This window comes from Squalius cephalus (genome assembly GCF_949319135.1).
Source record: "Squalius cephalus genome assembly, chromosome: 11".
NCBI lineage: Eukaryota > Metazoa > Chordata > Actinopteri > Cypriniformes > Leuciscidae > Squalius > Squalius cephalus.
In genome coordinates this window covers 4,238,033-4,263,176 of record NC_137132.1, presented here as the reverse complement: position 1 = coordinate 4,263,176, position 25,144 = coordinate 4,238,033, and the positions used below count along the sequence as shown (strand labels likewise).

The 25,144-nt window shown below is 37.9% G+C and overlaps 1 protein-coding gene across 1 annotated transcript in view; it reads left to right on the top strand.

Moving 5' to 3' along the window:
• The window catches only part of cwf19l2 (CWF19 like cell cycle control factor 2), a 32,598-nt gene extending 9,661 nt beyond the window's left edge, over positions 1–22,937 (top strand). The window contains 14 exon segments of the mRNA XM_079886594.1: positions 965–1,084; positions 1,606–1,699; positions 2,544–2,547; positions 2,549–2,651; positions 5,448–6,340; positions 8,626–8,728; positions 8,877–9,092; positions 10,751–10,888; positions 16,654–16,866; positions 18,719–18,835; positions 19,155–19,310; positions 20,714–20,794; positions 20,876–20,977; positions 21,860–22,937. Coding sequence (XP_079742720.1) covers positions 965–1,084; positions 1,606–1,699; positions 2,544–2,547; positions 2,549–2,651; positions 5,448–6,340; positions 8,626–8,728; positions 8,877–9,092; positions 10,751–10,888; positions 16,654–16,866; positions 18,719–18,835; positions 19,155–19,310; positions 20,714–20,794; positions 20,876–20,977; positions 21,860–22,000 — 2,481 coding nt within the window. The 3' untranslated portion in view covers positions 22,001–22,937.
• Positions 22,938–25,144: the final 2,207 nt, after the last annotated feature.

The following is a 25,144-nucleotide window of genomic DNA, read 5'->3' as shown; positions in this document are numbered from 1 at the left end:
GCTCCACTCACGCCCCGCCTCTTTGCCCATTTTCTGTTATCCGGGAGTGACGCAAGGCCAAGATGGCGACGGCCGTCTCCGCCTACTTTAGGCTTCAAAAATGCTCTTCAGAAACCTACGGGTGACGTCACGGACACTACGTCCATATTTTTTTACAGTCTATGATCGTATCGAACCAAACCGTGAATTTTATGAACCGTTACACCCCTACACGATACTGGATGGCATAATTAAATAACTGTACACAAATTATTGATTTGACTGAGTTTTAATATTTTATTAGCTCACCAAAACCAAAACTTCCACGAAGAAAACCCGTTCCTAGTGAGTGTATAGCGCTGCTGACTTCAGTGACCCGGATGAGCCTGTGTTTCTGTTTTCAGCGGTAATAATACACCGCTGGATGGCGTGATTGACCAATCAGAATCAAGTATTCCACAGAGCCATGGAATAATTTTGCTTAATGGAGGCGGTTTGTCATACAGCAGTTTACTGTGATCCGATGACCATCCTTGCTGTGGTCTGTAATCACAGTCTTCAGACACTGAGATTATACGAGTGTGTCAGAGTGGGTGATTGTTGTCCTACACAGCAAAAGCCACTTGTGGAAACTTCAATATTGTTATTACTGGAATTGAAGAGCTCTCTCTTCTCTCTCTGAGCCGTAAGGAGCGTCACACTGACATCCATTTGCAAAGCAACCGCAAGTCATTCATTTTCAATGAGAGCTGGTGCGTTGCGTGCGTGTCCAGTGACGTGATGAAGATGCGAAAGGTTAACTTTACATGAATGTGATGCATGTTTCAGACAAATGCTTTTTCACCCACCAGAATTCCTCCATTTGTTTGTTAGCAGCAAAAAAAATAGATATAGAATCTTATTTTTAAGGTGCATCTTATTTTTGGGCATAACAATGCATTAAATCTAGTTTTTTCATAGTCTTTGTCTGTTTGACCTTTCCTAGAGAGATGAATGGATGACCTTTGACTTCCTGGCGATGAAGACGACCTCCGTGGCGGAGAAACGAGCGCAGAAAGAAGCAGAGAAAGAGGTGGAGAGGGAGAAAGCAAAGGCTATTGAACAGGTGAGCGATGTCTTGAAACTGACACATTCCTTTTTATTATTTGGTGAAGATCCACCTTTACACGACTGGCCTCAATTTTGCTATTTTAAAGGTTCCTAATGTTGTTTTGGCCTCTCCTACAATAGTTTTACATGCATCCAAGGTCAAAAAACATTTTCATTTTCTCATAATATCCATTTCAGCATCAGCTCTTTTCTCTCAGTGTCTGAAACGCTTCGTTCAAAGATTCAGTCTCTCTAAACCCCGCCCCTCTGAGAGCTGCTCTGCTCTGATTGGTCAGATGGCCCAGTCTGTTGTGATTGGCCCATATCTGAATTTCAGCTCCGGATCTTCCTCTGAACTTTATACACAATGATACGAACAGTAACGATGGAAAATAAAATAAATTAATAAAAATCCTTGATGCAAACAGTTCAAACCAAGTGTTGAAATGATCACTTCCGTAGAGCGTGATTTTGTTGTACGAGGAGTGTGTGTTTGTGTTTATGGTGTGTTTCTCTCTGTCTTCCTCTGTCTCTCAGGCTGGTCTTCACAAGTTAGAGTTGAACCCTTATTGGAAGGATGGAGGAAGTGGTCTGCCCCCAGAGGCCACCTCCAGTACTGCGGTTAGAAAAGGTGAATGCCGAAACAAGAAAGCCGAAATGAACGTCATTTAGAAAACGCTTGTATGATTGAATTTGATCCTAAATACCATGGATTTTCTCCTACATCAAAAGTGAGGAAATCAGGATTTTTTTTTAAAGGCAGAAACTGACGTGAAAACTTGTTGCCGCTCATACACCAGTAATTCGATTAATTCAACATTTAAATAAACAATAAATAATAAATTTGACGATCTGAGATACGTTACATTTTACAGGAAAATACTATTTCAGTTTTTCTACTTGTAAATTTCATGTTTTATCAAATGTGTTACTTGCTGTTTATTGGTAATTATTTGTGAAATTTACTTGCAATTTCTGAGGGAAAATTGTTTCAAAGTAAATCATACACCAAATGTATTCAGTGTAGAGCAGTTCAGCAATGACCTTTGACACTTTAACGTATTATTTCAATTAACAGAAATGTTCATTGTTAAAGGTTAGTGCTGATAACCCCATTGATCGATAACATTTTAGATTTCTAAGTGGACAGTTTTCGGCCAAAATAAGCTTCAATTTGGACCAAACTTCGTAAAAAAAACGGGCTATGTGAAACTATTAATAGTGCAACCCAAGTTGTTAAAAGCTAACAAGCTGCTCTCGTCCTCTTTCATTTTTCATGATTGATTTCCCTGCATTTTCTTTGTGTCATTTCAATGCACTGTTTCATTCTGAAATATGTCACGTTATTAGAATGGGGCGTTTCATATTGACTGTGAGCTGACAGTGCAGTCGCTCTAATCTGCGCTCTGTACACGCTGAGCGGGAAGTGTTTATTTCACAGATGTTTTACACAGATTTCTCTCTCTCTCCCTCAGTGGTGAAATGGAGGGGTGAGCTGGCTCAGAAAGTCCTATCAGAGGATGAAAGAGCAGGCCGACAGAGAACAGCGCAGTGTGGAGAGTGTGGTGGCGGAGAGATACGGGGTGAGCAAACACACACACAGCGATAAACAAACACACATCTCTGTTTAATTACACACACTGTAAGGTTGCTTCCGCTGCGATTGAAGAAGAGCTCATTCAAGCCATTCATTCATGAAACTGGTCATGCTGTATTAGGGCTGTCAACGAATATTCTAAATTCGAATATGTATTCGAATAGTTTTAAAAAACAGGAATTCGAACGTGAAAATTAATATTCGAATGTGAATTTCGAATATGGAAAAACACGCCCGCGGAAGCAGAGGCACGGCTGTCTGCTTTGCGAGTGGGCGCGCGCGCTGCCTGAGGGACAGGTCACACGAGTCGCACTGTCTAGCACAGCGTCACTGCTGAAAGTTGACAGTGCACTAAAAAGACAATGGAATAAATTGCAGTCAGTTTTTCCTTTTTTTAATACAAGCACCAAGAATGTAAGTAGCCTTTTTCTTTTTTAATAGCACTTTATTATTTATGAACCTCAGGGTAAAATTTCTTTGTTGTCACATTTCTCGGAATTGTGTGCCTCATTTTATTTAACGTTAAACAGAAAAGTTCCATGTTTACCACAGCACAGCTCGCTCGGAGCGTTCAATGTCGGTTCTATACTGTAAAACTTCAATTAATGTTAATAAATTTGTTTCAATCACTGAATAAAGCCTTCTATATTTGGGACAAGAGTCGCGACCTTAAATTGCTTGCACAAAACTCTTGATCAGCACTCAACATGTGCTTATTGTTGTTGTTAATTTAAACCGTTATGCGCAGAGAGAGTGCGAGGGCGAGAGAGAGAGAGAGAGAGATAGAGAGAGATAGAGATAGAGATAGAGATAGAGAGAGAGAGAGAGAGAGAGAGAGAGAGAGAGAGAGAGAGAGAGAGAGAGAGAGAGAGAGAGAGTGCCTGCGAGTGAGCGAGAGAGAGGTCTGCGGTCTTGGCCATTAGTTTATTTACTTGGTTTTGTGTTGGTAATACATTGTCAAATATGTTTAAACTTTAATTTACTACCTATACAAGTAGTTATATCTCTTTGTATAATGCGCGTCATTGACAAAATGCGCAACCAGATGTTCGAATAGTTCGAATATTCGTGTGTTTTTTAGAGGGAATATTCGAACGTCATTTTTGAGCAATTTTGACAGCCATATGCTGTATATTCATTGCTGTTTGCAACCAATAAGGATGCAATATTGTAAATTATTTAATTTTATACCGCCCAGTAGGGTTGGGTATTTGCGATTTGATTTTATTACTCCTTTTTAAAGTTACATAAGTTATTCAAGACCAGTGAGGGATATTAGGCTATATATTAATATATGTTCACAATATAATATTGTCTTATAATATTTGAATCTATCTATCTGTCTATTTATCTATCTATCATCTGTATATATATATATATATATATATATATATATATATATATATATATATATATACACACACACACTAGGGCAGTCAGTTAAACGCTTTATTAACGGCGTTAACGCAAACCCATTTTAACGGCGTCAATTTTTTTATTGCGCGATTAACGCCTAGCAAACTTTGTAGTTTTTTTCACATGCTTTTGCAACTAGTAACGTTAGTAAAACTACAGCACCACCGGATCTAGCTAGACCGGAAACAAAACAACAGGCAAGCCGCACACACTTGTTTGGGCTTGCGAGCCGGCCAAAGAGTGGACGATAAGCCACAACTTGTATCGCTCATCGGACGCGCACTTTATCAGTTCATGGCCAGCAATAAAACGCTGAATGGTGCCGCCGGTGTGTGTACACTCATAGAGAATAATGTGTTCGAATTTTAATACGAGGCGCTGCGCTTCGCTTCTCATCCTGTGTGCGACCCCCTTTAAAGTTTGCATTTTGAGTGGATGAATGATGAGCGCGAGACGCCGAAATGGATGCAAATAAGATTCTGAATGGAAAGTTTAATTTTAAAAAAGTGGCCAAATGGTTCAATTGACAAGACCAAAGTGATCTGTGTGTTTTGTCGTTGTGAACTGAGCTATCATCGCAGCACGTCCAGTCTGAAATACCACTTGATGGCCAAGCACACACACAGCTGATGCGAATTCTCCGCCCGCTCGTCAATATCAGGACCTCGTCAGTATTTCTTTCACCCTTTTATTGATGGACAGTGTTACATTGTGTGAGAGATTATTTGCTCCAAGTGAGAATGTTAGTGTGAAATTGAACACTACAGTATATGCCAATGCTGTGTTCAATAAAAAACATTTGCTCAAAGCAAGCCGATCCACTTTTCCATGTTGATAAGAGCATTAAGATGAGAAAAAATAATGGGACAAAAATAAAGAGACATTTAGAATAGATAAAAAAATGTGCGATTAATCGCGAGTTAACTATGACATTAATGCGATTAATCGCGATTAAATATTTTAATCGTTTGACAGCACTAATATATATATATATATATATATATATATATATATATATATATATATCCTGAAGAATCTATATATATATATGTGTGAGTTGTAATATATTATTCAAATATTAGATAAATGCAATAAGAAAAAAAAGATGGTTCTTTTTCTTCAGGATTCCTGGGTAGTTTAGCTCATAAAATTGTTTATTTAAAATGAAGTTGAAATCATGCTGCCATATGGAGCTCATGGTTATTTTCTCTTCTGGAAGCCGAAGCCCTAAAACCCATATGGGTGTTTTGAATGTTTTCAGTGCACCATTTCCCACCGGGGTCGACATGTACTAAACTCTAGTGAATCTGCTCCGCTTTTGGTGGAAACTGGCCTTAATGATGTGTTTTCTCTCTTCCCTCTGTAGTCCATGGAGGACTTCCAGAAGAAACTGCGAGAGGCGGAGGAGGTTGCGTATGGAGAGAGGGGTGGTAGGAGAGGAGACCGAAACGAGGGAAGAGAGAGATGGAGGAGAGATGAAGGGAGGGAGAGATGGAGGAGAGAGGATGGAGAAGAAGGGAGGGAGAGATGGAGGAGAGAGGACAGAGATGAAGGGAGGGAGAGATGGAAGAGAGATGATGGAGAAGAAGGGAGGGAGAGATGGAAGAGAGATGACGGAGAAGAAGGGAGGGAGAGATGGAAGAGAGATGATGGAGAAGAAGGGAGGGAGAGATGGAAGAAAGATGAAAGAGAAGAAGGGAGAGAGAGATGGAAGAAAGATGAAAGAGAAGAAGGGAGAGAGAGATGGAAGAGAGACGACAGAGAAGAAGGGAGAGAGAGATGGAAGAGAGAAGAAGGGAGAGAGAGATGGAAGAAAGAAGAAGGGAGAGAGAATGAAGAATGGAGGAGAGGACGGCGAGACAAATCTCCAAATGCTAAGAGAGAAAGAGAGCAAGACTTTGAGAGAATGTCTCTCGACCACGAGGAACACGATCAGAGATCCGGGCCGGATCCAGACGAGGATCCGGAGTCTCAGAGACGCATCACTTCCTCTCTGTACAGCCTCAAGGACAAGTTCCTCAAACCCTCGGATGCCGACGAGGATACGAGCGCTGGGCCAGGGTTGAGGAGGGGGGTGCAGAAGGGCTCCTCATCCAATCAGAGGACAGGATTCAGAAAACCTGATGATGATGATGATGATGGGGTTGTAGCTGCCTGGAGGAAGAGCAGTGATTCAAAGACGACGCCGACCCCACAGAAACCCACAGAGAAGAGCGCCGCCCTGCAGGAGGAGAGCAAAACAACAACAACAGTGACCAGGTCAGAATGAGGAATAGCAGCAGGTGGTTTTAGAAGAGAAGATACTTCACTCTATCTGCCTTATTTCCTTATATGTAAAGCCACGTTTCCACCGCAGGAACTCTCCCCATATATATATATATATACAGTGCTATGCATAAGTTTAGACATCCATGCTAAAGTTGACTAAAAAGAGGAATAAAAAATCATCTTTTGGAAATTGAACTTAATGCCTTAATTAAAAAAAATAGGAAAAATCCAACCTTTAAGGACACCAATTTTCTTTGTGAATGAATAATGTATCGTATATAAATAAATGTTCTTCCTTAAAATACAAGTCTGGACACCCCTATATTAAATTCCCATAGAGGCAGGCAGATTTTTATTTTTAAAGGCCAGTTACTTCATGGATCCAGGATACTATGCATCCTGATAAAGTTCCCTTGGCCTTTGGAATTAAAATAGCCACACATCATCACATAGCCTTCACCACACCTAGAGATTGGCATGGTTTTATTTCAGTTAGCCTAATAGCTGGTTTGATTTGCATTGAGAGATGATCTTATGGAAAGTACTCCATGCCAATCTCTAGGTGTGGTGAAGGCTATGTGATGATGTGGGGCTATTTTAATTCCAAAGGCCAAGGGAACTTTATCAGGATGCATAGTATCCTGGATCCATGAAGTAACTGGCCTTTAAAAATAAAAATCTGCCAGCCTCTATGGGAATTTAACATAGGGGTGTCCAAACTTATGCACCCTGTATTTTAAGGAAGAACTTTTATTTATTTACGATACATTATTCAGTCACAAAGAAAATTGGTGTCCTTAAAGGTTGGATTTTTCCTAATTTTTTTAATTAAAGCATTGTTCAGTTTCCAAAAGATGATTTTTTATTCCTCTTTTTAGTCAACTTTAGCATGGGTGTCTAAACTTATGCATAGCACTGTATATATATATATATATGGCACGTTCAATTTCTGATCATATTTTTTTTCCTGGCACATTTTACCAATTGCAAACCGCATTTATCGTAATAACTATTATTCATTTTGTATTTAATCATTTATAAGTGATATATAATATACATACATACATACATACATATATGTATGTATATATGTAACTCTTCATATACATATGAAGAGTTCAGATGCAAAAGCCTCTAAGTGCCATCTGAGATTTTCTTACAGAATGATAATTTTTATCAAGCTTGTATATTTAAGTTCAGTAATTTCACTTAAATGACCATTAATAGGTAATCTTCATTGCCATTTAAGTGAAATTACTGAATTTAAATATACAAGCTTGATAAAAATGATCATTCTTGAAGAAAATTTCAGATGGCACTTAGAGGCTTTTGCATCTGAACTCTTCATATATACATACATACATTCATACATACTAATATTTATATTTTTACATTTATTGCTAAATATATTTGATATTTGAATAATAATAATAATATTTTAATGTATGTTAATGTACAGTATAATATATTGTAGTAATATTAACATTGTACATTTCTTGCAAAAAAGCATAATCCTGAATTAAAGCACAAGCATAATCTCGATAAGCATTAGAACTCTATGAATTCTAGAGCACTAATTGTACATTAATTCTAGAATTCAGGCTCTTCTAGACACTCCAATGCTCATGTAAATCCTACAAATGTCAAGGAATTTCAAAGCTGTGCTTTTTCAGGCCTGAAAAAGTCAGACATTTCTATAATGTTTTTTTTTCCTAGTTTTGATTTGCTTTTAAATATTTAATCAGGTTGATATTGATCTTCTGTGGAGTAAAACGTGCTCTACGCAAGATGAGGGCATACTAGTCATATTCATAGTCTAATTTCTCATTTAACAATTTTTATTGAATTTCTATTAAACCATGTAGCATTTTCTACAGCACATGTTGGACCAAATGTATACAAACTGGCTGTGCTATACAGATATTAATCAGTATGAAAGATACCCCCCCCCCACCCCAACCCACCCAACCATCCCAGTTAAATCCAGATCTTCCCAAGAATGATTGTCTTTTGAAGTGCTTGTCCAACTAAGGATTTCAGAACTCATAGTCTTATTTCTGTCGTTGTTTTGCGTTGGTCTTTTTCGTTGAATTGGTCAAACGTGATTTGTTAGCAAATCTGGATGCATCAACACGATTATTGGGAATTCGTATCTAGTAATGGATTCATGGGAAATGTCATGGCGAAGTCAGGGAAATTGATTTGTTCTATACAAGTTCTTGACATTTTTACTCGATAACTTATGCTAAAACTGAATGTGTTTGCTAATCTTCCAGTTCAGAGAGTGAGGAAGAGGAGGAGGAAGAACTGATCCTAACGGATGAGGAGATGAATAAACTGGGAGCCAAACTCGTCAAGGCAGAACTCATGGGAAACACGGTGAGCTCATCAAACGTACCTGGACAGAAAATGCTGTGTAAATAGGAAGCTCACTAGTGTTTGAGACTGCTCGTGTGAATGATTAGTAGACTGTCTGAAACCGATGGCATGTTTTGCTGGTGTCAAACCTGTGTGTGAATATCCACAGGCCCTGATGGAAAAACTAAAAGCTCAGATGGATGCTGCCCGTCGAGCCAAAGAGAGCCGAGCTCAAAGAAGAGCCCAGACCCAGCAAGCGTCTGCACCGACCGACTCGGAGAAGGAAGTGGTGTTGTTCAGAACCGACGCGTCGGGACGAGCCTGGCCGGTCAACGCCCCGTCGCAAACACTGGAGCCTCGAGGAGGACGGAGGAAGCGGAAAGCGGTGAGACACACGCTCACATGTGCAACATCAGATTTGATTTTGCTACCTTTGGTACTTTGTTTGGAGTTTATTTACTTCAAAGGGGACCAATTATGCTGTTTTACAAAGTCTTGATTTTGTTTTGGGCTCTACTAGAACAGGTTTTTATGGAAGCTTGTTTCCGCCACAGAATTAAACATTTTAAAAGATAATTGCAACCTTTTTCTCAGATTTGTGAGATATAAAGTCTGAATTATGAGATATAAACTCGCAATTGCGAGTTATAAAGTCTGATTCTCAGGGAAAAAAGATGATTGCGAGTTTATATCTCACAATTCTGACTTTATTTCTCCTATTTGTGTGTCATAAAGTCAGAATTGTGAGAAAAAAGTCGCAATTACCTTTTTTATTCCTTATTCTGTGGCGGAAACAAGCTTCCATAAATATTCATGCTTGAATATTCATAAAACACATTATTTTTCCTCATATTCTCCATTGTTGCGGCTCCTCTCTTCCCAGTCTGTCAGTAACGCTCTGTTTAGTTCCTGTCTCTATGAAGCCCCTCCTTCTGAAAAGCACACTGTGCTCTGATTGGGCGGCTGGATCAGTGTGTTGTGATTGGTCGAGCGATTCGAGTGTGTTTGGGAAATGTCCCGCTCTTACCTAGCCTGGTTAAAACCAGACCATTCTCAGTAGTAACTGAGTTATGGTCTGGCAAAGCTTCATTAATAACTCATTTCCAAAGGGGCGTCACCAACGGACGTCGCTCAAATGCCTCTGGGCGCAATTGAATAGACCTAAAACCAATCAGAGCGATCTTCATCGTGTAAAGCCATATGCTGCGTCCCAATTCGCCTAAGTTACACTACGCCATAAAAGTATGTACTCTTTTTGTGAAGAAAAGGTATTTACTTTTGAATGTGTAGCAAAAAAAGTAGGCAAGCTTTGGGACATACTACTTCGTCATCTTTATCGGACGGATCTGTCGTGTGTGTCCTGTCACTTAAACTGCCCTGTCAATCATCTTGTCACAGTTAAAATCCTCTATTAAATCTAATTTAATTTCCTACCATTTCGGAGAGAAATGTAGTAGCACGTTCATCTGCCAGTGGGTCTTTCATGGAGACTGTCCTCATGTGTTTGCAATTTGAATATTATAATGCATTTAAAAGTTGGTGCGCTTCACCAACGGAGTGGACGTCGCTCAAATGCCTCTGGGCGCAACTGGATAGACCTAAAACCAATCAGAGCGATCGTCATTGTGTAAAGCCCGCCTCAACGTTTCTGGTGCCTCGATTTGGACGGATTAGAAATGGGCTTGAATGGGCTCTTTGCCAGACTACTTGCAGAGCAAATCTAAATTTGCCAGAAGTTTGTCTGGGTTTTCCCAGGCTAGCTCTTACCATAACCACCAGTTTAACACACTACTAACTAACTCAACCAGGCCCCGCCCCTTTATTCTGCATATGAATTATTTAAATAAGGAATATTGTGACGTGTTCATTCCCAGAAGAAACTCAAGACTACAATGGAGGCGTTTCAGGGAGTTCAGAAACACTGATATAGAGAAGAGCGACATTACACACTAAAGAAAGATGAACAAGCAGAATAGGTCGTCTTTAAATTAACATTTGCTTGAAGTCTTGAAGTCACATTTTCTCTTGTGTGAATTTTTTTAGGTGGAGACGCATCAGGACGGCGAGCGTGTGCGCTACTTTGAGGATGATGATGGTATGGATCTGCGAGAGATGGTCAGGCGGGAGAAGATGAGCTCTGCGGAGGATCAGAACGCTCTTTACTCGCGCATGGCCGCCAAGGTGAGCGCCCATCTCCTCACACACCAAACTCTGACATGGGAGCTCGTCTCCGCCACAGAATAGACATTTTAAAAGATAATTGTGACTTTTTGTCTCATAATTGCGAGCTCATATCACACAATTCTGACTTTGTAACATGCAATTGGGAGATATAAAGCTTCCACAGAAAAATGAAGTTGTGGAACAGTCTGTAATTCTAAAGGGACGTTCATAAAAACATTTGCAGTGAAAAAGCTTGTTAATATTTTTTTATGAGAGTAGTGCTTTTTGCAAATGAGCAGCAATATAATGACTACACATTTGATTTGTCTCCTGTGAGATGCACTCAAAAAATCTTTATGAATGTAAGATTTATGCATTTGAATTGCATATAAAATTGGTTTACACAGTTTTAATATAAACAAACTACTGAACATAATGTGATGCATCTTTGTAAGTCATACATAAATGAAACAGATACTTTTTTTTAATGTGCATCAATTTGATTTGAATTAGATAATCATAATTGTTTAGAAGCATCATGGATCTGTTCATTTAAATATATTTATATTAGGGCTGCCAAACGATTAATCGCGATTAATCGCATCCAAAATAAAAGTTTGTGTTTACATAATTTATGTCTGTGTATGGAGTATAATTATTTTCTATATATAAATACACACACATGCATATATATTTAAGAAAAATGTGTTATTTATATATAAAATATTTATATATAATATAAATTATATATAATATAAATATATATACTCAGTATATACATGCAAATATTTCTTAAATATATACATGCATGTGTGTGTATTTATATATAGAAAATAATTATACACCGTACACACACATATATTATGTAAAATCAAACTTTTATTTTGGATGCGATTAATCGTTTGACAGCCCTAATTTATATATATTTATGTATACAATATACAGTTAAAAAATTCATTGCATTAAATTGAATGCATCCAAATACATGTCAATTTTACATGCAGTTCAATTAAATTATCTTAAATTTAGGCCTAAACATTTTTCCTTTTCCAGTGTTTCGTAGTTTCTGGAAAGAAAAGATTGAAATGCTCAGTGTGTCAGAAATGAGTTTCTGAAGCACAGACACGCACGTATATCTTCCTGTGCTCATCCATCGTCGAGAGCCAGACCGGCATCGGCAGATGGTGGCGGTAAAAGCCGCAGTATTCCTGTGATCAATCTCTCAGTCTCTCCTCCGATCGCAGACTTTAAACCGGGCAGGGCGACTCAAATCTGTTAGAATAAACTAAGACGTCACCGTCGCCGTGGAGACGAGAAATATGAAAGTGACAAACATTTGCACATTTTAGCGGCACTTCGCTCTCTCTCTCTCTCTCTCTCTCTGCCAAGTTACCATAACATAGCAGCTAAAAGTGTTATTAATATATTTATTTCACCAATTTCATCAGCCGAAGGCAGAATTGAGTGTTTAGTTAGTCAGTGTAATCGCAGTGCATGGAAGGCAGCATTGTAGTGATATTTCTCAAACATTGAGTTTCGTCTTTGTTGACATAGTAACCTTCATTCAAACGTTTTGGCAGATCTTTTTTAGAACATCTACATCACTTTGACGGAATGTTCGTTATTCAAAATCTAACTGACAGCCCAGTGACATCATTATGGTATTTGCATACTTTTAAATGTGCTTGGTCTCTTTTTTTGCATCTGTTGATTTGTGGTCATCATTTTATGAAATATTATGCTCAACCCTCTGTTGCAGCCGGATTATTTATTTTTATTTCAACTAAATTAATGTACTATATTTTAGTTCAATAATGTTTTTTATTTTATATTTTATATTTTTAGGACATTTTATGGTACTCAATTTTATTTATGGAATAGTTATGATCCATTTATTAACTAAAGTTAATCACTTTTTGAGCATAGATCTGAAAATTTAATTAGCAATTTAGGCTGTCATAAATCTCAAGCACACACTTAAGTTCGGCCTCTTTTTGAAGATGACACATGGCAAATTATTGCTGATGTGAAAAGTTAAAGTTAAAAAAATAAATAAAAAGTGAAACTAAAAAATCATAGAAGTTTAAGTTTATTATTATGAAAAAGGCAAAAAAAAAAAAAAACATTTATATGATATTTTCCAAAACACGTTTTAATCTGAAACTGTGTGAAACTCAAAGACATAAATCTAAACATGTTTTGCTCCAAATTTGAGGTTGATATCTCAAAAAATGAGCTTTCAGTGAGATTGTGTTCGGCTGCAGTACCAAACGCTTCCACTAGAGGAAATTCGTCTCTCGTTAGTTTCCAATGCGCTCATTTTAGACCGTGAACAATACAAGTGTAAGTATTTTTTTCAGGACTATTTAAGCTCGAATCATGTCCGTGATTTTTTTTTTTTTTTTTTTTTTTCTTGTGTTCAAGAGCCAAAACCAAGTTTCAAACCATTATGATTAAGTAAAAAAAAAAAAAAAGGTAAAATGTTTCGGTCAAAAAAGTCTGAACAGCTCCAGAAGGTTAAAAAAAATGTAAGATTAAAGTTATACATCTCCCATTGACTGACATTGAATAGACTGTCCAAAATGTGAAACATAACCAACAGCAATGATATCAGTGTAATATTTGCATACTAAAAATGCAAATAGTTTTCTCGCTTGCATTTATTTGCATAATGAAATGTGCTTAGTGTTTTTTTTATTTTTTTATTTGACTATTTTTGTAATAATTATATAATTTATTTATGATTCATCATTTTAAATTTGAATAATTTAAAATCTCCCATTGACTCACAGTAATAGATTGTAGAACCAGCTGTGATGACGTTATTGTGATGTCTGCACACTGCTCTTTCTCCAGAATTGTGATGGCTCTTTTCTGCATCTATTTAACAGCCAGCTTTACAGTGTCGTATCGTATTGTGTGTTGAATCACAAGCGCTTGACTGAAACTAGGACGTGTGTCTACATAAACCTGCGATTACCTGAAACTTTTCTTTTGCTGTCTTGCAAGCTCTACTATTTTCTTCTGAAAATGCAAATCTAGTAGTGTGTGTGAACTGCACACACACACACACACACACACACACTCAAACTCTCTGGTCTGTCTAGGTTTTCACGGTTCAGCTGGAGTCTGAACGCAGCGATGCGGAGAATAAGTGTAGATTTAGTCTGATTTCATCCAGACTCTCCAACACTCTCGCTCTCACCTCGACTCCTCTCCATCTGTCAATCAAACATGCCAGTGTGAACACACACGCTCCCACACAGATCACCCGTTGCTACGGATACATCGCCTCCTCGTCTGCTTGTTGAACCACACCGTTAATAATATAAGCCTCTCTCACTCTAGTGTGTGTTGGTGTCTGAAGAGAGCGTGACACACACACATACACACACGCACGCATACACACTCTGTTAGCGTAATCCTGTGGCCTGGTCACATCTGCCACTGCTGTTTTCTGGATGTTACTCCCGCACTAATGACCCGCAGTTTTACCTGCAAAAAAACATGATCACATGACTCCCGACGACCAATCCAATCGCTACTCCACAGTCGAGTTTCAAGACCCCTTTTGCCCAATCAGATCACATGCCGGTAGGGCTGCAAGATTTGGGCGAAAAATCGAGTTGCAATTTTTGCTGATTAGAAAAATTGGAATATTAAATGTGATTTTTTTAAATTTTCTTTCAAATCCACGTTTGCTGCGCAATTTGGCCAATTTTTTAAAAAATATATCAATATGGCTATACAATAATAATATTTAATTATAATAATTCTTATTTTAATTAAAAAATATCCATTTGAATCTCCCTTTGACTAACATTAATAGAATGAAGAACCTATTGTGATGTAATATTTGCATACTAGTCTAATAATATTTATTATTATTATTATTATTACTAAATAAAAATATAAAAATGACTACAAAAAAAACAAAATAAAAAATATTACTATTGTGATTTCACTGTAAAAATTATTAAGTATTTAGGAAAAATAACATAATAATAATTGTATTAATTATTACACTACATTACAACTGTGAAAATACAATACTCATATTTATGGCTGTTCATTTTCTGACCTCTTTTCCTCCTGAAAAAGTGCATGGCTCCTTCCAAATTTGCATATTATCATAGAAGATAATAATTAGGGTGCCATGAATCATAGTATATTGATATTAATTTACATAGTAAAAAAAAGTTGGTTAAGACTTGTTTATTTAAAGGTTGTTTTCAATGAACTTTTGTATTGTTCTTATTGTTGCTTTTTGTTTTATTTTACTCTGTAGCGCTTTGGGTTTAAGAAAAGCGCATTATAAATAAAATGTACTTATATATACATTCTTATATACTGTAAATAGTATATAAAGGTTATATAAAGGTTGCAAGATAATGTACTAATTCCAAAGTATTTTGGACCAATATTGCTGTAGTTTAAGAGGATCTGTAACATTGTAGTATGTCCCAATAAAAGACAGATTTACATTTACTAGTACGTACTTGTCTTACTATTAAAGTACAAAAATAGCAGGGATTTATTGAACTCATAAAACATTTCTCATTCCTCTGTCCTGAACCCGCTTTCAGCCTTTAAAAGATTAAACTCTCAGACATGCAGGACAGAGTGAACCTTTAATGATAAAAGTGCATGCGAATAAAGTAAAGTGAACCTTTAAAGGGGTCTTATATGATGTTTGCAGTGTGTGGACACAACCGCCATACAATAAAAAAATCCATTCACTCCTTTTTTTTTTTATCGTCAAAAAGCCTAAAACACTCTCAATAATCAAGCCGTTCGGATTTTCTGAGCAATATAATGTCATATTGTGTGTGAGCAGTTGCTCATTATCATTTAAAGGGGTGGTTGATTATGAATTCACTTTTCTAACTTTAGTTAGTGTGTAATGTTGCTGTTTGAGCATAAACAACATCTGCAAAGTTACAACGCTCAAAGCTCAAAGCAAAGGGAGATATTTGCTTTTACAGAAATCGCTTTTTAAGGACTACAACAAACGGCTGGTAGAGACTACACCACATTCCTCCCGGGTTAGTGACATCACCAACCCTAGAATTTGCATAAACCCCGCCCCCTGAACACGATTTATAGATTATCATGACAGAATATGCTAATCAATGACTAGAAGATAACTACACATCAGCTTCATAAATTCATCAACTAACCGTTCAGAAATGTCCTGTTGCTTCTACATGTTGTCACTTCTTCTTGAGTCTCTCCATCATTGTCTGACTCCGGTTTGAACATAAAAGACTAAAAGTTTTTGAAATGTTCAGTGCATGTGTGTGTGTGAGGTAAAAGCACACAAGCTGTTGAAGCTCCGCCCCCTGTGCCGGGAGCAGCAGCTCATTTGCATTTAAAGGGACAGACACAAAAACGTTGTTTTTGCTCACCCTCAAAAAGTGACAATTTTAACATGCTATATAAAAATATCTGTGGGGTATTTTGAGCTAAAACTTCACACACACACTCTGGGGACATCAGAGCCTTATTTTACATCTTGTGAAAAGGGCATTATACCACCCCTTTAAAGAGACATGCACCAAAACGGGTCGCTGTGAACAGAGCTGTTTTTGAGGAGGTTAAAAGAGTGTTGTTTCACACAACCATCGAGCAATTTTAACCAAAGTATGTTACAAACTTTACATAAAGACCCTAAAGAATCACACCAACGTGTGGAAAATGGGCATCCGATGACCCCTTTAATGATAAAAGTGTGCATGTGAACCCAGCTCTGTGAATGTGTTGTTAATGGACGTGTTTTTCAGATGATGGGGAAGACTGACGGCGATAACTACACGTTGGATGACATGTTTGTGTCGAGCGCGGCGCAGAAGGAAAGAGCGGGTCTAGATGAGGAGAGGCAGAGGAATAAAGCGGTTCAGGAGACGCGGAGGTTAGCGGGCCGGATGGAGAAATGCCGACACTGTTTCGACAGTCCTGAACTTCCCAAACATCTCATCACAGCCGTCGGAAACAAGGCACGACACATTACTGTTTCATAGCAGCTTTACCACTAACACTTCTGCATGCTGGGAAACTTGGGATAAGTTTGAGGGTTTTTTTAGAGAATCAAGTTTGAAACATATTTGAGTTAAATATCTGTTGACACTGAGAGGAAATTTGACTTTCTAAGATGCACACATGATATGAATTATTGCTTGAAAATAATATATTTCAATTATATATATATATATATATACACTCACCTAAAGGATTATTAGGAACACCTGTTCAATTTCTCATTAATGCAATTATCTAATCAACCAATCACATGGCAGTTGCTTCAATGCATTTAGGGGTGTGGTCCTGGTCAAGAAAACTCCTGAACTGGGAAAGAAAGGTGATTTAAGCAATTTTGAGCGTGGCATGGTTGTTGGTGCCAGACGGGCCGGTCTGAGTATTTCACAATCTGCTCAGTTACTGGGATTTTCACGCACAACCATTTCTAGGGTTTACAAAGAATGGTGTGAAAAGGGAAAAACATCCAGTATGCGGCAGTCCTGTGGGCGAAAATGCCTTGTTGATGCTAGAGGTCAGAGGAGAATGGGCCGACTGATTCAAGCTGATAGAAGAGCAACTTTGACTGAAATAACCACTCGTTACAACCGAGGTATGCAGCAAAGCATTTGTGAAGCCACAACACGCACAACCTTGAGGCGGATGGGCTACAACAGCAGAAGACCCCACCGGGTACCACTCATCTCCACTACAAATAGGAAAAAGAGGCTACAATTTGCACGAGCTCACCAAAATTGGACAGTTGAAGACTGGAAAAATGTTGCCTGGTCTGATGAGTCTCGATTTCTGTTGAGACATTCAGATGGTAGAGTCAGAATTTGGCGTAAACAGAATGAGAACATGGATCCATCATGCCTTGTTACCACTGTGCAGGCTGGTGGTGGTGGTGTAATGGTGTGGGGGATGTTTTCTTGGCACACTTTAGGCCCCTTAGTGCCAATTGGGCATCGTTTAAATGCCACGGCCTACCTGAGCATTGTTTCTGACCATGTCCATCCCTTTATGACCACCATGTACCCATCCTCTGATGGCTACTTCCAGCAGGATAATGCACCATGTCACAAAGCTCGAATCATTTCAAATTGGTTTCTTGAACATGACAATGAGTTCACTGTACTAAAATGGCCCCCACAGTCACCAGATCTCAACCCAATAGAGCATCTTTGGGATGTGGTGGAACGGGAGCTTCGTGCCCTGGATGTGCATCCCACAAATCTCCATCAACTGCAAGATGCTATCCTATCAATATGGGCCAACATTTCTAAAGAATGCTTTCAGCACCTTGTTGAATCAATGCCACGTAGAATTAAGGCAGTTCTGAAGGTGAAAGGGGGTCAAACACAGTATTAGTATGGTGTTCCTAATAATCCTTTAGGTGAGTGTATATATATATATATTGCCTAGGCAACTCACTAGGTAATGGGACAGAGACTAAATCTTGCTGTTGGTTGCACACAAACACACACACACTCACACTCTCCACACACACATACTCACATACTTTCACACACTCACACACACACACACACACACACACACACACACACACACACACACACAATAATATATCTTCAGCAAAAAAAGACTAATCTCTCCGCCAGCCTGTCCATTGCGTGTGTCGTGTGTTCGGGTGCGCTAAGAGGATTTTCCCAGATGCTCAGTTTGTCCATGTGTGTTTGGGATGACAGAAGACAGGTTGCGGGACGGGCTCTAGGTTTTAGCAAGCTGTCCTCATTAATGCGCAAGCTTGAACGTTGCTCTGAGCTCTGACGCGTGTGTGTGTGTGTGTGTGTGTGTGTGATTCTCTCGCAGGTGTACTTGTGTCTGCCGAACAGTGTGTCTCTGACCGAAGGTCATTGTTTGATCGTTCCCATCCAACATCACACAGCGGCCACAGGCCTGGACGAGGACATATGGAGCGAAATTCAGGTACAGACGCAAGCGTTCTTGTAAACACGTTCTGGAAGTGGGCAAACACCATTAAGATGATGTTTAGTAAATGTAAAAATGTAGATTCCTTTATCTTTGAATATATAATGCATTTATTATACATCATGATACAGACATGTTTTGCCACGGGCCCAAACACACATATTTTAACACCAATATCACATATTTCAGGATCAGTAACTATACAACATCTTGACCCGGATGTCTAGATCACAGCTTGGAAAGAACACGCTAACAACACACACACACACACACACACACACTCAGCAGATTTATCTCTAATATCGCTCTCTTATAGATGTTCCGTCGTGCTTTGGTCCGCATGTTTGAGTCTCAGGAGTTGGACTGCGTGTTTATGGAGACTCATATGAATCCAAAAAGACACCTGCACATGGTGTACGAGTGTGTGCCGATGCCCAAAGAGCTCGGAGACATGGCACCCATTTACTTTAAGGTAACACACACACTTGGAACAAACACCCTCACAATAGAGCGCAACGTCTTTGATCACCAAAATGACTCATTTAAATGTTTTTTCATGCCTTTAAACTTTCTTCATGCCTTGAAATATCTTGAATGTAACTCGACACCCTCATTTAGAATATGCAAATGAGCCCCGCCTCCACTCACTCGCTCAGCTCAGAGATCCACTGGTTGACGATCACACGTTGATCTGATTGGTTACAAGGTAGTTTGTGACGTCAGAAACACCAGCGATTTCAAAGCGTGTTTTTGAGACTGTCTTTGGTTCACTGCAGTTTTAAGGAGGAAATACTCAGCAATGCTGTCGACTTATGAATTTACACATGGTTTGACTTAAAGCAGATTAAAAACACCACATAGACATAAACAACATTAAAAGCTGGATTTTCACCACAGGGGGACTTTAATGAACCATTTGCTACATATAATGAATATTACTAAGATTTTTACTTGTTTAGGAATTTCAACAAACAAACTAGTGTTCATTTTGTCAGCTATTTTATAATTTAGTCTTAGACTTAGTCCTGTGTCAAATGTACTTTTTTAGTTTTTATCATATTTGGTCCACCTTGTTCTTGTTTTTGTTTAGTCAAGTTTTAGTCGTCTGAGCATTTTAGGCACATTTATTTCAGTCTAGTTTTGGTCAATGAAAACTTTTTCGTCATGACGCATAATGGTTAAATTGATAATCCTGATTATTTTGCTCAATTATAATCACAACAAATATTGTCATTTGAGAAATGCATTTTTACATTATTGTACTTTCACCTATATGCACAAATCGAGAATGTCTGAAGAAACTTCTCTCAAAAATTTTAACTAATCTAATAATTCCACATTACATTTATGTTTTTCTATTTAAACAACAGCAAAACACACTTTGTGTCGTCACACAGAGGTTGCGTAAGTGCTTTTATTCAGCAACCACAATATAGTCAAGATTCATGTTTGGATTTATTACGGTTTATCACTAAAGAAGGTTTGATCTCAGATTTAGTCGACTGAATGACTCTTTCATTTAAGCAGATTGGGGGATTTAAATTCTTGAAATCTGGCAACCGTATACATCAATGCTTGTAGTGCATTAAAAACAGTCTGTTATTTTTTTGTCTTCTTTTTTTCGACAAAAACAGTGTTTATGGTCAAGTTTTCATTTTTAACCACATTTTCCGTCAACAATATTACATGTTGATATAGTCAGTTTCCGTTTAATGGCGTTGGTGTCGTCTCGTCTTAGTCACGGGGAAAAAAAAGGTAGTCAATGACCATTTTTCGTCATAGATTTCATTACCGAGATTAACACTAAAACAAATACACACACTTATGTGAATGTGAACGCGCTCATTAAACTTCTTTGTTTATTTGTTTGTTCAGAAAGCCATAATGGAAGCGGACGAGGAATGGGCCATGAATAAGAAAGTTGTGGATCTCTCATCGAAAGACATCAGACAAGCTGTGAGCTCTTCCTGTCTTCTCCTGATGTCTCTTGTTCTCCCTCCTCTGTCTCAGTATTTGATGTTGTTTGTGTCTTCGCAGGTCCCTCGAGGGTTGCCGTACTTTTCTGTGGATTTCGGATTGCAGGGCGGCTTTGCTCACGTCATCGAGAACGAGCAGAAGTTCCCACACTATTTCGGCAAAGTAAGTCTGAGAGTAGCACTTGTGCTTGCGACTCTGGGCCATATTTACTCTTTTACAAAGTCTTGATTTTGTTTTCGGGGCTTTACTAAAACAGGTTTTCATGCTTGAATGTTCATAAAACACATTATTTTCCTCATATTCTCCATTGTTGCGGCTCCTCTCTTCCCAGTCTGTCAGTAACGCTCTGTTTACTTCCTGTCTCTATGAAGCCCCTCCTTCTGAAAAGCACACTGTGCTCTGATTGGTCGGCTGGATCAGTGTGTTGTGATTGGTCGAGCGCTTCGAGTGTGTTTGGGAAGTGTCCTGCTCTTACCATAACCGCCAGTTTAACACACTACTAACTAACTCAACCAGGCCCCGCCCCTTTATTCTGCATATTAATTATTATAATGAGGAATATTGTGACGTGTTCGTTCCCGGAAGAAACTCAAGACTACAATGGAGGCGTTTCAGAAACACTGACACTGATATAGAGAAGAACTCAAACAGCAACATTACACACTAAAGAAAGATGAACGTGGAAAACAAGCATAAGAGGTGCTCTTGGAATTTAAGTCCTCCTGTGGTGAAAAATGTCTATATGGTGTTTTTTTATATGCTTTAAGACAAACCATGTGTAAATTCATGAACGAGTGGATCTCTGAGCTGAGTGAGTGAGTGGAGGCGGGGCTCATTTGCATATTCATAGAACCGTGCATACTAAATGAGGGTGTCGAGTTACATTCAAGCTATTTTAAGGCATGAAGAATGTAAGGAAAAAACAAATGTAATTTTGATTCAAATATCAAAGATGAATTTTAAAGAATGAAATTATTGACTACAGGGGGACACAAATATGATGCATGTGAACATAGTCACTGAGATTTGTTCTGTGTCCGTCAGGAAATCCTGGGAGGGATGCTCGACCTGGAACCGAGACGATGGCGCAAACCGATCCGCGAGAATTTCGACGACCAGCGTAAGAAGGTCCTGAAGTTCGCTCAGGAGTGGAAACCGTTCGACTGCACGAAGAGCGATAGCTAACCTCTCCAGAGACGGTGTGTGTGTTCATTCTGAACTCTGATTGGCTGAGCCATCACACCACGTTAAAGACTTGGAGATGCCTGAATTGTTATTTTAGACTGTACGTATGCATTTAACCGTCTAATTTGGATTATCTGGAGAAAAATCCTCCAGAGAAACTTCAGGTGCAAAAATCAATTTTTTTAAAAATTCTTCAACACAAGACATTTTTGTTTTCCTCCTAAACATTAGTTTTGAATGCCTCGTGTGTGTGTGTGTACTGTTGTCTCTGATGAATGTGTGTGGAGCTCAGTCTGTCCAGTGCTGATGTAAATCCTGTTTTCCTGCGCAATTAAACTCAGAATAAAATATTGCAAGACTTGCAGCTGCTCAGCTAAAGATGTGCTCTGGATTTATAATCTGATTGTGTTTGGATGACATCTCTCTCTCGCTGGTTCCTGTGAAGCTGACCCTGAGTTCAACCCGTCAGCGCTGATCATCTGTGGGGGGGGCGGTTCACACCCTTCCGCTAATTTACCGAAACAAATCATTAGTTTCCTATAGCTGTATTTTAGCTCTCCGAGAACATGCACACTAAAGGGTTAGTTGATGAAGAAACACTTTAAGACTTTAAATGTGCAGTATAACTGAGTTCTGAGAAACAAAAAATAGTTTTTACAGAGTCCATTTCCGTAACGTCATGAATAACAGAACCAGGTTTAGTTATTGACCCGATCACTTTGACAGGAATCATAAGCTGTTCGCTGCTCTCATGCACAGGAACATTGGTCAGATGCACATGCACACTTGCAGTATTACGTTTATTACATGTCAACTCTGAGGTTTGTTCTGTGTCCGTCGAGAAATCCTGGGAGGAATATGTACATAAAACTGTCATGTTGCAAATTAAATCGTTTTTTATAGTGGGGATTTTTTAATAAAGTTCAGTGTAACTCTACAGACAATTCACGCATTTGGAGGGTCATTTTCAGATTTAAATATCCATCTATCTATACTATACTGTATATATATATATATATATATATATATATATATACACATGCATATACATATGTGTGTGTGTGTGTGTGCGTATTCTGCCGCTCAAAAGTTTGGGTTTGGTAAGATTTTGAATGTTTTTAAAAGACGTCTCTTCTGCTCACTAACGCTGCATTTATTTGATTAAAAAAAAAACGAATATTGTTAAATATTATGACAATTTAAAATAACTCTTTTATATTTGAATATATAGTCAAACTCCTAATTTTTGAACGGTAGCGTTTAATGTTTGAAAAGATTCTATTTCAGAGAAATGTTCTTTTGAACTTTCTATTCATCAAAAGAATCATGATTTTTTTTATGAATCAGTTTTTAACACTGATAATAATCATAAATGTTTTTTGAGCATCAAATCATCATATTATACTGATTTCTGAAGGATCATGTGACACTGAAGACTGGAGTAATGATGCTGAAAATTCAGCTTTGATCACAGGAATAAATTACACTTTACTATATATTCACATAGAAAACACTTATTCTAAATTGGAATAATATTTCACAATATTACTGTGTTTTGTTGTATTTTTAATCCAATAAATGCAGCTAAAGAGACTTCTTTTAAAAACATTAAAAATCGTACCGATCCTAAACTTTTGAACGGGAGTGTATACTAGAAGGTCATGTAAAGGTCATTTTGCCCGTACAGTGATGGCCATAAGGTGAACTCAGGGGTCGTTGTGGCGTGACCTCACACCTGCTCTAATGTGTGTGTATTCATGTTCATCGTATGGCATTACAGACATTAACACACAAACACACTAATAATTAGAACAGCAGAAACACTGAATTGCTCAATTTGTCACGCAGCGCTACACACATACACGCGCACACACACACACAGACTGACAGCGTGAAGATCTGGATTCGGTGAACAATAGAGCCGGTCCTCCAGTAAATGTCACGTTCAGGTAACACAACTAATATACAGCAGTTGTGTAGGGGGAGTTATAGATTGTATATATGAATATTAATAAATGTGCCTGATTTTTCTATGTAATGAATGAGCTGTATTTAATTGCAGATATTGAGTAGTAATCTTTGTCTTGGTCTTCAGCTTGATTATACCTTTATACCGTTATTTTGATTATACCAAATACATCCTTGATTTTGTAATCTTTCATTTTATGTTATTTCATTTTTTTGATGACAGAACAGGATTTAGGATTTTAATTCTTGCATTTATATTACGCAAAAAAACTGGCAAATCTTTTTATTCAACAGTTTCCAATAAGTCTGGCTTATTCACACAGTTCTATTCTATTTTATTTTATTCTATTCTGCTTTATTCTTTTATGTTCTGCTGTGTTCTATTCCATTCTGTTTTCTACTGTTTCTTTTTCCATTCTATTCTTCTTTATACTGTTCTATTCTAGTCTGCTCTGTTCTATTCTATTTCTATTGTGTTCTATTCTGTTCTGTTTTATTCTGTTCTATTCTCATGTTCTGTTCTACTCCATTCTGTTCTACTCTATTATGTTCTCTTCTGATCCATTCTGTTCTGCTCTATACTCTTCTGTTCTGTTCTATTATGTTCTGTTCTATTTCTATTCTGTTCTATTTTACTCTATTCTATTGTTTTGTTCTATTATGTTCTGTTCTATTTCTATTCTGTTCTGCTCTATTCTCCTCTGTTCTGTTCTGTTATGTTTTGTTCTATTTCTATTCTGTTCTGTTTTACTATTCTATTCTGTTATGTTCTATTTTGTTCTGTTCTAGTCTGCGCTGTTCTGTTTTTCTGTTTTATTCTTCTGGACCTTTTTCTGTTCTATTCTTTTCTGCTCTATTTCTATTCTGTTCTGTTTTACTCTATTCTGTTCTGTTCTAGTCTGTGCTGTTCTATTTTTCTGTTCTATTCTGTTCTTTTGTTCTGTTCTATTATTTTCTGCTCTATTTCTATTCTGTTCTGTTTTGTTCCATTATGTTCTGTTCTATTTCTATTTTCTTCTGTTCTGCTCTATTTTCTTCTGTTCTGTTCTATTATGTTCTGTTCTATTTCTATTCTGTTCTGTTTTACTCTATTCTGTTTTGTTCTGTTATGTTCTGTTCTATTTCTATTCTGTTCTATTTTACTCTATTCTATTGTTTTGTTCTATTATGTTCTGT